Genomic DNA, 15,257 nt, shown 5'->3' on the forward strand with positions numbered 1-15,257 from the left:
TTCTACTGTGGCACATGTTTGGGATAGTTAACCCACTCATTCACAAAAGATAATGCCAGCCAATTGTTTCCACTTCCAGCGCTTGAACTGAAATTTCCCTCAGGCATTGTTAAAAATTAATCATATTGGCAAGTGTTCAAAATGTTTTCGGTTTGTGGGGGCCTACAAAAATGCTTCCGCAACCTCAGTAAGTTATGGAACTGGAAAAGATTTTTAAAAATTGAAAAACTGAAACCCAGCTTGTACTATAGAGAATGTGGCTTTTAAACCAGCATACGCAATAGAAAACGTGGATTTTCATATCACATTTATTGAGTTGAAGAACCGAACATATAAACCACAGCCTATATTCCCTTAATTCTATATGGGACTTGCAATTAGCTTTTGTCATGCCATCTCAAGTTGACCAACAAGATGAACTAATGATTCCCAGGAGCTTCCTTAAAAGCAAGAATTAGATCAGTGTGGATCAGGTTTATAACTGGGTCTGAAGAGATGGACATGTTTTGTAATACAATTCTATTATTGCCCACAATTCTATTATTGCCCACTCCCCATTGATTCAGGGATTTATTTTTACATTACATTTTTTCTACTAGAAAACAGGAGTTAAAACAAAATTCATAACATCTCTGATCATATAGCTAATAAATAACTTGGACTGAAAAATAGCTTTCAAACACATTTGATGACAAAGGTCATAGTTTTGCAGCCGGTCGTAAAATCCAAGTTTAGAATCAGATTGGCACAATCATGCCCAACGTCTTCATTTCATGTTGTTTGCTTGTAACTGGAAACAAGATGTTAAAAGATGAATCACGCTCCAGGTACACCTGATGATACAAGCTTTGCAGAATACCTTTGCTCAATCCACAAGCATGACCACAACTCACCATCTTGCTCTCATACCCACATATCTGTCCTGCGCCCACTGCAATGTTCCAATGAAGCCCAGCGCAAAGGAGCATTACCTCATCCTCTGATTAGGCACTGGACTCAACACGGAGTTCAACAACATTAGACCGTGAACTTGCCTCTCCATCTTCACCCCTTTTTTGTTTTCTTGGTTTGCCCCTTGACAAATCCCCCCCCTCCCCCACAGGGCCAACTGTCACTTGTTCTTTAGTTTTGCTTTCACCGAGCAGTGACCTTTATTCTCCTATTAACAAACTCTCCTACCTAACCTTTAAGCCACTATCAGCACCATTAGTCCTTAACACTCCCCTGGTATTGTGTCCATGACATCTTTGTCAATATCTCCGTAGCTCTGACTTTTCCCTGACCTTCAATTTTGCTCCACCTTCTCCACTCCCCTTTCCAGCCATGTAATCCATCATATTTGTACCCCATTTCAGCTCCGAAGGGGACTCATACAGACTCAAAACATTCACTCTGTTTTTCTCTCTCTACAGATGCTGCTGAGTTCATGCAGCATTTTTTGTTTCTATTATGATACAAGCTCCAGTTTTTCCATTAAAAGGGAGGGATTTCAGAAGTATATTTATATACCCCATTCACATCTTTAGGACATTCCTACGCACTTTACACCAATGTATTTGTTTTCTAAGATAATCACTTGCTTTGCAGGTAAACACAGCAAGTACCCATAAACAACAATAACTGGATAACTTTTCCGGTGGTTGGATTGAGATGCCTCAAGTTTAAGGAACAAATAATATTTGGAGCACTAATTCAGCACGGAGAGTTTTCACAGAATGTGCTATAAAAATATTAGAGTTGCCGTTGGATGCAAATTTGAAATTCAAGTCAAAAACATTAAAGAACCAAAGTATCCTGTAATAATCCAGCCATAGTCACCAGAACACATCCTGTAAAATCCTGTTATATTTGTGGATTTTTACACTAGATTTCGCCTGGGAAAGCAAAATTGCTCTTGGAAATTGACCTGGACTTTACCTGCCTTGTATCTAGTGGATGAAATTATGCTCTATTTAGGTGCTGAACGTACAAAGATAGAAAACAGAAGTAGGTTATTCAGCCCCTTGAGTCTGCTTCGCCATTCAATGCAATCATGGCTAATCAGTATGCGTTTGAGTTTCACATTCCTATCTACCCCGATAACCTTTGACCCCCCCATCTAATAGGAATCTATCTACCCCGCCTTAAAATAATTCAGTGAACCCACTTCCACCACTTTCTGAGGCACAGAGCTCCAAAGTCGTGCAACCCTCTTGAGAAACAATGGACGCGATTCAGTAGCCTCATTGCACGCGAACGAGACGAGGCTGGTAAATAGCGGGAGGCTCCAAAAACGAGGACCATGTCGGGTGCCAAACCGTTAATTATGCAACCGGCCGGTTCCAGTATGGCAAAATTGGGACCCCGCCATAGCATGGCTAGAAATCACTATTCACTACTCAAGACCGATTCTCATACAATTAATGGGAACCACCCCATATCCAACAGCCTCCCCAGCAAGGGTTCACGCTGGCGTCGATTAGTACTCCTTTTTAAAAACATGAACCAGGAGGATAGGCTGCTGCGGGGACCCGAGAAGGTGAGTAGCCATTTTCACTCACTGGCCAAAGAGCCCAGGGCACTGTGGTTGCTGCCCCTGTGCTCGGAGGGGGGTGGGACAACTGGTTGGGATGAAGGGGGGGGGGGGGGGGGGGGGGGGGGGGGGGGGTCTCTGCTGGGCTCCTGCCTGTCTGCCCTACTGACCGCCCATAACTCCTATTGACAACTCCTATTGACCCCGGAGGCCTCTTGCTGCGAGTCAGAAGGCTGAATGGAATTGGCAATCGTGGTTAAGTGAGCACTTCACACATCCCAAGTGGATTCCAGTGGGTGGGCATGCCATGAGCACGTGGGAGATATTGCCCAGCATCCCAATCAACCATGATGCCTGGGCACTGTTCCTAAACACTGCGGGAAGCAACACCACAGACGCAGCAGCCAACATCTGAACACCCAGGAGATGGACCCCAGCCCCAGGACATGTCCGCAGCCGGAGAATGGACGCGTGCAACGGGGAGGGGACCTGCGCCCGGTCCAGGTAACGTTATGTGCGGTTATTTGGGGGTGTAGGCTGTGGGGTCCGGTGAGAGTGCCCCTGCTACGTCTGGTTGTGCGCGGGCAGGGCATGCCAGGTTTTTTGGGGAGGTGGTGTCAGTCTCACACACTCTCCCAATTCCTGACAGATATTGAACGGTATGGACAATATTTTGGACCTCACTAAACCTAATGGTGCTGCTGGCAGGCCGGGAAGCCGGAAGGCAGCAGCAGCATCAACAGAGACTTGATGCAGTGGCTCATGTTCAGGACACCGCCTCTCACAAAGGGGCTGGCCACCCATCAGGCCAGAGGGAGACCCAGAGGGGGAGGTCCGCAACTGCCCAGGGTGTACAAACATCGTTGGTCTTTCAAGAAAATGGATAGAGTGCGCTGCAGGAGGCTCCACCTCAACAAGCAGACAGTGTGGCACCCGTGCCATACCCTTGCAGACTTGGCACCACGTAGAGGAGCCCCCCCCCCTTTCTCTGTGGCCAGCCCTGAATTTCTATGCCTCAGGATCATTCCAAGGCTCGAGTGGGGACTTGTGTGACATCTCTAAAACTACAGCACACAGGTGCATTCGACAGGTCTCGAATGTCCTGTTTGACCAGGTAGAAACCTTTATCAACTTTGACACAAACCAAACCCAACAAGATGCCTGGGCAGCACGATTCTCTGGCATTGCCAACATGCCCCAGGTCCAGGGTCTGATAGACTTCACGTGTTGCCTTGCACTCACCAAGCCATCAGGGAGTGTCCTACATTTACAGGAAGGGGTTCCACTCCATGAACTTCCACCTCGTGTGCAGCCACCACCTTAAGATCATGTTGGTTCTTGGGAGGTATAGGGTACCTGTTTAGGATCTGGCTAATGACTCCAGTACTGAGGCCTGTGACTTATGCAGAGACCCGATACAATGGGGCCTTGAGATCACCTGGTCTGCCATTGAGCGGCACATCGATCTGCTCAAAAAGTGGTTCCGATGGTGCCCCAGAGGGCCACCCGCTTTATGTTGGTCAGCTGTGTTCTCCACAACCTGGTACATTAGTGGGGCGACCACCTCAGACAGGGTGGAAGGATGAGGATGACAAGGAGGGGCCAGACCAGCAGGGGTTGGATGCCAGGGAGGAACCGGAGGACCCCTAGCAGTTCCAACTCACTACCGCAGAGAAATTTTGGCTGAATCGCATCCAATTTCTTCTCTTCTTGGTCCCAAAAGGGCGAACCCTAATTTTAAAACGGTGCCTTCTTGATCTGGACTCAGCCATAAAAGCAAATCTCCTTTCAAGGTCTACCTCGTCAATACCGCTAGAGATCTTGTATACTTCAATCAATAATAATAATCACTTATTGTCACAAGTAGGCTTTGATGAGGTTACTGTGAAAACTCCTAGTCGCCACATTCCGGCGCCTGTTCGGGGAGGCTAGTACAGGAATTGAACTCGTGCTGTTGGCCTTGTTCTGCATTACAAGCCAGCTGTTTAGTCCACTGTAAAGTCACTCCTCATGTTTCTAGTGGAAAAAAGCCCAGCTTTTCCAACCTACAAGCCACCCCACTCATACTGGTGAACCTCTGAACCACCTCCAATGCATTAACATCCTTAAATAAGACAACCAAAACTGCACACGGTATTCAAAATGGAATTTCATTAATGCCCGGTATACTGAAGCATAAGATCCTTACTTGTGTCCAATTCCTCTCATAATAAAGGATAGCAATCCATTAGCATCCTTGACTACATGCCTCTACTGCATACTAACCTTTTGTGCACAAGAACATGATCCCTCTGCACCATGGCATTTTGCACTCCATTTAAGTAATACTCTGCCTTTTTATTCTTCCTGCCAAGGTGATCAACTTCACATTTCCCCCTATTATACTCTATCTGCCAGATATTTGCTTACTCATCCCTCTGCAAGCTCTTTCTGTTCTCTTTACAACATACTTTCTTATCCATCTTCATCTTTGTGCCGTCTAAAATTTATTTACCATGCCTCCGATCCCCCCATCTAAAGTACTGATGGAAAATTGAAAAGGTCTAGGCTCCAGGAAGCCCCTTGCAAGAATCCACACCTCACATTCTGACAGTCAGACAAAGACCCATTTATGCATACACTCTTTTCTGTCAAACAACAACATTTCAATCCATCCTCATGTGTTATCTCCTGCACTATGAGATTTTATTTTCTGCAATAACCTATGAAGTGGCACTTTATCAAATGCCTTCTGGAAATCCAAAAACTGGAGTTTCCCCTCTATCCACAGCACATGCTGCTCCTTCAAAGTATTCTAGTAAATTGGTTAAACACTATTTTCCTTTCATAAAACCATACTGACTCTCCCCAGTTAGCTTGAGCTCGTGAGGGGGCATCTATAACCTCTTTAATAATTGATTCCAACACCTTTCCCACGACAGCGGTCATGCTAACTGGCCTATTGTTTTCTGCTTCCCTCGGTTCTTAAATAGAGGGGTTATATTTGCTGCTTAGCAGTCTGATGGAATCTTTACTGAATCTTGCAAATTTTGGAAAATTAACACCAACACATCTAATTTGCCCCCTCCTTCAAGACCCGAGGATGAAGCCCATCAGGAGTTTGCTCAGGACCACTTCCCTAGCGATTGTAATTATACCAAGTTCCTCTCCCCTCCCAATTTACAGCTATTACTGGAATGTTTCTTGTATCCTCTACAGAAAGACAGGAGCAAAATATTTGTTTATTTAATGTGCCATTTCCTTATTATCTACTACTAACTCCTCTCTGTAGGAGCAACACTCACCTTATTTACTCTGTTCCTTTTAAATACCTATAGAATTTTTATCTGTTTTTACATTTCTAGCTAGCTTTCTCTCATACTCTAATTTCTTTCTCCTGATTAACCTTTTAGCTACTTTCTGTTCTTTATATGCTGGCCAATCATCTGACCTGCCATGCATTTTTGCACACTTATATGATTTTTCCTTAAGTTTGATACTCTCCTCAACTTCTTTTGTTTACCATGGATGGTGACTCCTCCCTTCAGAATTGTTCTCCAGAGCAGGACTATACTTATTCTGAAATATCCCCTTAAATGTCTGCCATTGCTTCTCTATCGATGTATCCCCTGGCCCAATATCCAGACTTGTTTCACCTAGCTCAGCTTTCATGCCCATAGAGTTCCCCTTATAGTTTTAGATCCACTCTTCACCCTTTCAAACTGGATGTTGAGCCATGTTTGGTTCAATCTAATAAATATGAAAATGCCTTTTGTGGATTCATGTTGCAATCAACTAAATCAAGTTTGAGAATCAAACAGGTATATTACAGCACTTGGTACTAATAATATAGCCACACATTACTAATTCCCTTCAAACGTCAAAAAAAAATCCTTCAGCACCACCCCACAATAAAATGGCCGTTAAAAGCTGGTTCGGTTACATAATTTTGCCTATAATCTACCTGCAGTCACTGGCTTATCCAGTCACTCATACGGCTTCAGGCTTGCCATTGTCTTAGTGTAAAGCCAGCCAATCCAAAATTTTGTGACACGGAAACTGCAATGCATTCACATTACTCAAAACATCTTTCTGGCACAAATAGACATGAAAAACAAACAAGTGTTGTTAACTGTTTCACAGGATGATTGCATTTGAATGAAGTACCTTGACTCATTGATCTATTCCAAATACCTGCAAAAAAAAAAAACAGAATAGTACTAGACTGCTGTCCATTGGTTCCTGCACGTGTATGAACATTGAGCATGAATAGATTTTGATTAGTGTCACATGTACCGAGGTACAGTGAAAAGTATTTCTCTGCGAGCAGCTCAACAGATCATTAAGTACATGAAAAGAAAATACATAATAGGGCAACACAGGGTACACAATGTAACTACATAATATCGGTATCGGGTGAAGCGTTAATCAGGTCAGTCCAGGAGAGGCTCGTTTAGGAGTCTGGTAACAGTGGGGAAGATGCTGTTTTTGAGTCTGTTTGTGCGTGTTCTCAGACTTTTATGTCAGTTTGTCTCCAATGCTCCAACAGCTCACAAACCCATCTGCATGAAAACTGGCCACAAGGCTGACATTAGGGTTGGCTAAGAGGCACATGGACAGAACAGGACTTCTTCTAAACGGATGCACCTTACTTTCGGACCAGAAGTTGAAGTGGAACAACGAGAGTTCAACCCCAGGGTCTAAATCCAAACTCCATCTCAGCAAGTTGCAGCCAAAAAGCTCCAGGCTAAAGTGTTGTTTTTATTCTTTCACAGAATGTGGGTGTTTCTGGCTGGGACAGCTTGCATTGTCTACTCCCAATTGCCCTTGGGGAGGTAGGTATCACAGGTAGCTGACGGTGGAGTTGACAGAGGGGCAGTCTTGGCGCTGTGGGAGCTCTGCTGGAATGCGCCAGGGAACCTGAGGCCAATAGGGGCCCTTTAAAAACAGATCTGGAGGCTAATATTGTAAATACAGAAAGGGAAATGGTAAACGTGTTGATTAGTTACTTATGGTTTGCAGCCCAAGTTGCTGAAGGAAGTGGGAGTGGAAGAGGTTGCCACAATTTTAAATCTTCGCTAGATACAGGGAAGGTGCCAGGTAATAAATGTGACAGTTTCAATCAACAAAAAAGGTACAACCACAGGTTAAGTTAGTTTAACATGAGTGGTTGGCAAGGTATAAAAACAATCAAGCAGCAAAAAAAAAAAATCAATAAGCACTTGGAATTAATTAAGGACAACCCACTTGTAGACTTGTAAAAGACAGATCATGCTTGACTAATCTAACTGAATTTTTCAAAGTAGCAGAAAAGGTCAATGAAAGCAATGCGATCTATGTGAATTTTATCTATGCACATTTTAAGATGCAGATTTTAAAGATAACGTTTGACAAAGTCCCATGTAAAGGCTAGTTCGCAAAATTCAGGCTCGTGAAATAGGATGGCCAGTGACAGCTTGGACAGAAATATTGAGCTTTAGTGCAAGTAAACAGACTGAAGGATGGTAAACAGTGGAGATTCTCGAGGGTTAGTGCTTGTTTTTTTTGAATATATAAATGACTTGGATATCAAAATACCGAGTAACATTTTCTAATCATACCAACTCTGGAAATGTGGTTAACAGTAAGGATGACAACATTCAACTGCACCTGGACAAAAAGCAGGTGGAATTTAATGCAGGGTGAGGTGATGAGGAAGGGACAAGGAGAGGCTATTTTTTATTTATTGGTACAGTTTTAAAAGATATGCAGGGACAGAGGAAACCGGGAGAGAGTTACATGTCCAGGGAGAGATTTTGCACCCATGTTAGCCGTCAGCGAAAATGGCAACACGGGCGTAAAATCCCATGAGAATCAGGAAACTACATTCTCGACGGCAAGATCTTGTTTTCCAATTTTCCATGCGGATGTATATGCATCCACAAAAAGGAGCCCTGGTGACGGGGCGGGGGGAGGGGTGGGCATGTTCACTAGGGGAGTTATTTTCTATGCAGATCGAGATGCCATTTTAAAGGGCGCCTCGATCTCTGTGGAACTGACATTGTCGGCTCTAATCTGGCCGTGCAGCTGGAAAGCTAGAGTTGCAGTCAGAGTCTGACACTGAACAAATATGGGAAAAATCCACCAAACCTTTGAAGACGGCAAGACATATTGAGAGAGTAGATAGCAAAGTGTGTGGGATCTTGGGCTTTAAGCTATTGAGAACAAAATCAGGAAAGCTACGTTCAACCTTTATAAAGCTCTTAGCTAGGCATCCATTTTGGATTACCACACTTTAGGAAAGATGTGAAGGTCTTCGAGAAGGTGCACAGACTTGCCAGAATTGCTCGGAGACAAAGGAATTTAGCTACAAAGGTTAGGATGGAGAAACTGGGATTATTCGCCTTGAAACAAAGGAGGGTGCGAAGAGATCTGATGGAAGTGCACAAACCTATGACAGGTTTAGATAAGATGCAGAGATGCTGGCGTTGGACTGGGGCGAGCACAGTAAGAAACCTTACAACACCAGGTTAAAATCCAACAGGTTTGTTTCGAATCACTAGCTTTCGGAGCACTGCTCCTTCCTCAGGGTGAATAATAGGTGGGTTCCAGAAACATATATATTGACAAAGTCAAAGATGCAAGACGATACTTTGAATGAGAGTCTTTGCAGGTAATTAAGTCTTTACAGGTCCAGTTGGAGCAACTGGGGGGAGGGATAATCACAGGTTAAAGATGTGTGAATTGTCTGAAACCAGGACAGTTGGTATAATTTCGCAAGCCCAGACCAGATGGTGACTTTGTCTATGTATATAATATATATAATATAGATATATATATATGTTTCTGGAACCCACCTCTTCATTCACCCAAGGAAGGAGCAGTGCTCCGAAAGCTAGTGATTCGAAACAAATCTGTTGGACTTCTTCTCCGAAAGCGAAATGAGTAAAAAAAACGTTCAAGACACCAAGGCAAATAAGCGATCAAATAGCCAAAACTTGAAAAGTATGGGCTGCACTAATATTAAATAATAAAGACTCCCACAGTAAAGCACGAGTTAAAAACATCAATAGAACCATCTGACATTGTTTGCCAACGATTGGACAAAGTCCAACTCGTTCAATAGCAACGTGCCCTGCTGAATTATAGATATTGTATCAATAGCACAATACCAAGCTGTAACAAAAATCACAAAGCCTTTATGAGTAACTCAGCATAAATGCACACAGGGAAGGTCTGGAATACTATGAATACCTTTCATCAAACTGTGCAAAGAGATCGACATTTAATGCATTCAAGTACAGATTAATTATTGTAATACAATAAAATCTACTTTGATACAACCAGCTTGCCAGATGGGAAAATTGTTCACTAGTCCCAACTATAGCGACTTTGACAATAATCTGTTCCATCTAGAAGTGCAGCTGTATAACAGATTTCACTTTTACACTTTATGCATAAAATTAATTTCAAAATCAGAATCCCAAACTGAAAGGAAGTAGAATGCAGCTTATAAAAGTGTATCTAGCACCGGAGCGGCATTGAATTCTTAAATTGCTAACAGCAGCAGGGTGCAGAGTGGATTAGAAGAATACGGCTCTTTCATCTCAAGGATGACATGGATTTGTATTTAAGCTTGAGCTTTGTACTCTTGGATAGATTAGAAAAACGTTAGCATAAAAGTAGCATTATCCTGTTTTTGAACCGAAATATACAATACCCTGATGATTTTGGATGTTAATATCATACAAACATATAATTTTTTTTTTTTTTTTTTTAAATACCCCTTACCCACTTGAACATCTAGGAAAACATGATTACAAATGTATTTTTAATTTTTTTCAGATGTTCTTCGCTCATTTCAGAACTCCGCATGGGAAGACTTCTAACATATCACACTACGGCACCTGTTCGAGTACACCGAGGGAGAATTCACAATATCCAATTTACCTAACAAACGCGTCTTTACGGACTTGTGGGAGGAAACCGGAGCGCCCAGAGAAAACTCATACAGACACGGGAAAAACTTGCAGACTCTGTACAGTGACCCCTGCCGGGAATTGAACCCAGGTCCCTGGCACTGTGAAGCAACTGTGACACCGTGACGCCCTAGGATAAAGCTTGATAATTAATAAAGACAAATGGCAGATGAAACTTAGAATGTAGAGAAGTGTGAAGTGATTCATTTTGGCAGAATAGGGTAAGACAATATGAATTAAAGGGTATAATGTTAGCAGGGGTGCAGGAAAAGAACTGGTGGGCAGCCCAGTGGCACAGTGGTTAGCACTGCTGCCTCAGCGCAGGGTTCAATTCTAGCCTTGGGTGACTGTGTGGGGTTTGCATGTTCTCCCAGTGTCTGCGTGGGTTTTCTCCAGGTCCTCAGGTTTCCTCCAGATTACGTGGATTGGCTATGCTAAAAATTGCCCCTTAAGTGTAGTAATTTTCAAACCCAGGGTTATGACCTGGGTCACAGACAGGTGTCGGGTGGGCCATCGGTCGAGGTGTTCCCGATCGCGAGAGGAAGTGCTCAACGGCCGCAACCGGCTTGGAGAATGCCAGCCATCCGCGCATGCATGCCGCCTCAGCAGTGCTCAGGCCCGGAACCCAGAAACAGACCGCCTCCGCCTGATGTCAGCGCACTGACCTAGGAGCAGATTTTTTTTTTTTTTTTAAATATAAAGTTGATGGCGTCTTCTCTCTACAAGCAGTGACAGAGAGCAGGTCATGCACCCCGCACACTGACATCACATGCTCTGGATGGTGAGAAAGATTCCTCCATTTTGTAGCTACCAGCAGTGCGGGGGTGAGTTCCAGGGCCTCTGGTGAACAACTTATTAAGAAGCTGAAATAAGGAACAAAGCAGCATAAAGAGGATTTCTTGAGACAAGTCTTTATTCATTGTGCCACTGCAAATCAAGATGCAGAGTGTTATATTCAGGGAAGTACTGGCAAATGAAAGATTAAAACTCTCAAAATTTCAAAGGCATTTGAAGACTTAGCATAGTGAATGCGAGGACAAATTTTTTTTCAACGGACGCAGTGAGAACTTCACTCATCAGCTGAAGTCCCGAGCTGAAATTTAACATTGACTGTCAAAATACGTGAGGTCATGAGGACCAAGCAGGCTCACTTGTCACATTAAAGGTAAGTGGAAATGGTAGGCCGTGATGGTCGGGTGGCATGGGCCGCGACGGTCGGGTGACATGGGTCGCGAAGGGTGGCTGGTAAAAATAGGTTCCAGTAAAAACAAAAATTTGAAAAACACTGCCTTAGTGCACAAAGATGTGCCGGTTAGGTGGAGTTACGGGGATAGGTGGTGGGGGGGGGGGGGGGGGGGGGGGGGGGGGGGGGGGGTGGGGGGGGGGGGTAAGGATGCTCTTTGAGAGGGTCGGTGCAGAATCTATGGACCAACTGGCCTCCTTCTGCACTAAAAGTATTTTATGGATTCTAACCAGTGGAAAATATGTGCACAAATTATTGAAGGCGGCAGGGCAAGTTGAGAGCACGGTTACAAGAGCATTCAGGGTGCTGGACTTTATAAATAGGGGCATAGAATAATAATAATCTTTATTATTGTCACAAGTAGGCTTACATTCACACTGCAATGACGTTACTGTGAAAATCTCCTAGTCACAACATTTGCCTGTTCAGGTACACAGAGGGAGAATTCAGAATGTCCAATTCACCCAACAGCACATCTTACAGGACTTGTGGGAGGAAACCAGAGCACCCGGAGGAAACCCACGCAGACAAAGCAAGGAGGTTATGGTAAACTTTGTATAAAATATTTGATGAGCCTCAGCTGAGAATTGTGTACAGTTCTAGGTGTCACATTTTAGGAAGAATGTGAAGGCATTAGAGAGGTTGTAGGGAAGATTCATTCAAAGTCCCTCATCCCTGGATACAGTTACATAGATCAACTGCAGAAGCTAGGGCTGTTTTCCTAAGAGAGGTTTCGTAGAGGTATTCAAAATCACAATGCAGAAGTAGATAGATGTTGGTGGAAGGATGAGAAGAAGAAGACACTAATTAAAAGGTCATTGGCAAAAGAAGCAATAGCGACAAGAGAAAAAGCTTTTTATGTAGAGGGTGGTTAGAATCTGGATAACACTGTTTGAGTGTACAGTGAAGGCAAATTCAATGTCGGCTTTCAAAGGGAATTAAAAGAATCTGAAGATAAAGGATTAACAGTGGAAAAGATGGGGGAGTGGCACTCAGTGAATTGCTATTACAGAGAGCCAGTACAGATATGACAGACAAAAAGACCACCTTCCGTGCCGTGCTTAATGATTCTATGATTCTACAATACAATTGTCAAGTTTCCAAAATACAAACTGAAGTACTCTTACACCCATTAAAAAATAATTACCACTTCTTTTCTCAGTTTAATACACAAGCAAAACAGAATTGAATCAAACGTTGAGATGAGGACCTCCTGCTGCAGAGAACAGATTCTCCACATGGCAAGCTGCCCACTTACACTGCTGCATTTGGTGCCATCAGAAACACAGTACATTCACACAGGCTGCAAGATAAACTCAAGAGGATTGCCTTTGCAGACCTCTTAGCAGGTGATCCTTCACAATCATCCACTCCAAAAGGTGCAGGTCTAGAAAAGTTGAAATGTGTTTTATATACATGCATATACTGTATTTAGGTGCTGCAAACATTAATTGATTTATTCGGCATCCAAAATCTGCAATCCATTGCCCTTTAAATCACCACTTTTGGATTCTTCACTTCTAGTCCAATAGCTAATCGGAGCTGAAAAGTTCTTGCTGTGGCTGGAGAACAGGACTGGAAGATCTCTATGGATGATGAAGAAACCAAATCAAACTAGCAGATTTCCTAAGTGATTTCACAAAATCAGTTTGTCATGGAATTGGCACAATTTAAAAATTTTTTTTTTTACATAATAGCGCGAGTCAATCATAAACAGGAAATTTTATTTGTTCCTAACGGATAATAAAATGACTGGGACTCGTGTACTCGAGTGGCTCATTTCGCCCATTAGCTCCAAAAGCAGAGTTTGAGTTGCTATGATACCTGTAGAAAAATAATTTTCAAATGCGGAGTCAAATTTTTATTATAGTAAGAGCTCCACTGCAATTACTTGGTGACTATATCAACAAAGCATTTATTAGTAGTAAAAAAAATGGATTTCATCTAATTAATTCCATGTACCAAAAAAGTCAAGTTTCCCTCGTTTGTCAAAGGGCAATTAAGACTATGGGAAAAGATCATGGGAGGGAGATTAATTGGATAGTCTATCAAAAAGTCAGCATTGATATAATGGTCTGAATGGTCTTCTTGTGCTGGATGATCCCATGAACCTGTACGAGGGGCTGGACAGCAGAAATGGAGCAGAAGCTTGTAGTGGAGGAGAAAAGCATTAGTGCTAGTCTTCACAGTGCGATTTGGGGGAAAACAGTGGTTCACCGATGACGATGTGACACAGAGGCCTGAATCTTGCGATAAGTTGGGTTATTCGCCACTTCGCACAAGTTGCCAATGTGTCTTGAGAACACGAGAGAAGACCCGGCAGGCGCACATGGGTGATGCGTGAAAGTTGAAATTTCCAATTGCTTGGTCATGACTTGGTCTCCCGTCTCTGTTCTTTGCTGGATTTAAACTGGAACCAGGATCAGAAGGTGCAACGGCTCCCAAGATTAAATGGCAAATGGGTGGTGTAGCCACCGCCACTGACCGAAAGATCTGGGCCAGACGGAAAGTCTGAAAACATATTAAGGGATGCTGCTGAAATATTCTGGTGCCATCAACAATAAATATGGTTAAAACCGTGCTGCCCAATAATTGTTTATTGTCACAAGCAAGCTTCAATGAAGTTACTGTGAAAAGTCCCTGGTAGCCACATTCCGGCGCCTGTTCGAGAAGGCTGGTAGGGGAATTGAACCGGCACTGCTGGCATTGTTCTGCATTATAAGCCAGTTGTTAGCCCACTGTGCTAAACCAGCCCCTATGGAGAGGTTGAGGAGGACATGGAAGAATAATGCACCATCGCCCGAGTCACAGATATTACACATGTTTGTGTAAAAGTAGAATTTTTGAGACTAATAAAAGTTGAAAAGTAATGGGGCCAACTTTACAGGGATAATGTTTTTTGAGGTATTGGCATGTGTGCCTGATTTGGACCCAAAAAAAGGTGGTGGCAATGGAATGAACTAAAATGGAACTGAACTAAACAACTCATATTAAGTACCTAACTTTTGTTTTAATATTACAAACTGTATACATCGCATCTAACACAATATAAATATACACCATAATGAATTAAGAATTTGACCCATTCACATAACATATAAATCTTCCTCATCGTCACAGGTAGCACTAGCAACCTCAGCATCATTACCATTCCACAACATTCAATTCTTACATATTTTTCCAGATACTGTCCTTGAGAGGTTTATTTATGCTCACATCTGAGGGACAGCACGGTAGCACAGTGGGTGGCGCTGTTGCTTCACAGCGCCAGGGTCCCAGGTTCGATTCCCAGCTTGAGTCACTGTCTGTGCGAAGTCTGCATGTTCTCACTGTCTGGGTGGATTTCCTCCAGGCTCTCTGGTTTCCTCACACAACAACTTCTGAAAGACGTGCTTGTTAGGCGAATTGGACATTTTGAATTCTCCCTCAGTGTACCTGAACAGGTGCTGGAGTGTGGCGACTAGGGGCTTTTCACAGTAACTTCATTCCAATGTTAATGTAAGCCTACTTATGACAATAAAGATTATTATAACTACACTTAAGACTACAGGAGATAACTTGCATG

The 15,257-nt window shown here is 43.2% G+C and overlaps 1 protein-coding gene across 7 annotated transcripts in view; it reads right to left on the reverse strand.

The window, feature by feature from the left end:
* The window catches only part of LOC119966127 (MAGUK p55 subfamily member 6-like), a 161,179-nt gene that overhangs the window by 96,465 nt on the left and 49,457 nt on the right, over positions 1-15,257 (reverse strand). The window contains exon 1 of one of the 7 annotated variants that reach the window (XM_038797379.1): positions 6,659-6,685. The exons of the other annotated variants lie outside the window; for them this stretch is intronic. Coding sequence (XP_038653307.1) covers positions 6,659-6,668 — 10 coding nt within the window. The 5' untranslated portion in view covers positions 6,669-6,685. Of the gene's footprint in view, positions 1-6,658; positions 6,686-15,257 lie in introns of those variants that run through there. 7 annotated transcript variants of the gene reach the window in all.

The sequence above is a fragment of the Scyliorhinus canicula genome, chromosome 5 (genome assembly GCF_902713615.1).
Source record: "Scyliorhinus canicula chromosome 5, sScyCan1.1, whole genome shotgun sequence".
NCBI classification, from domain to species: Eukaryota; Metazoa; Chordata; class Chondrichthyes; order Carcharhiniformes; family Scyliorhinidae; genus Scyliorhinus; species Scyliorhinus canicula.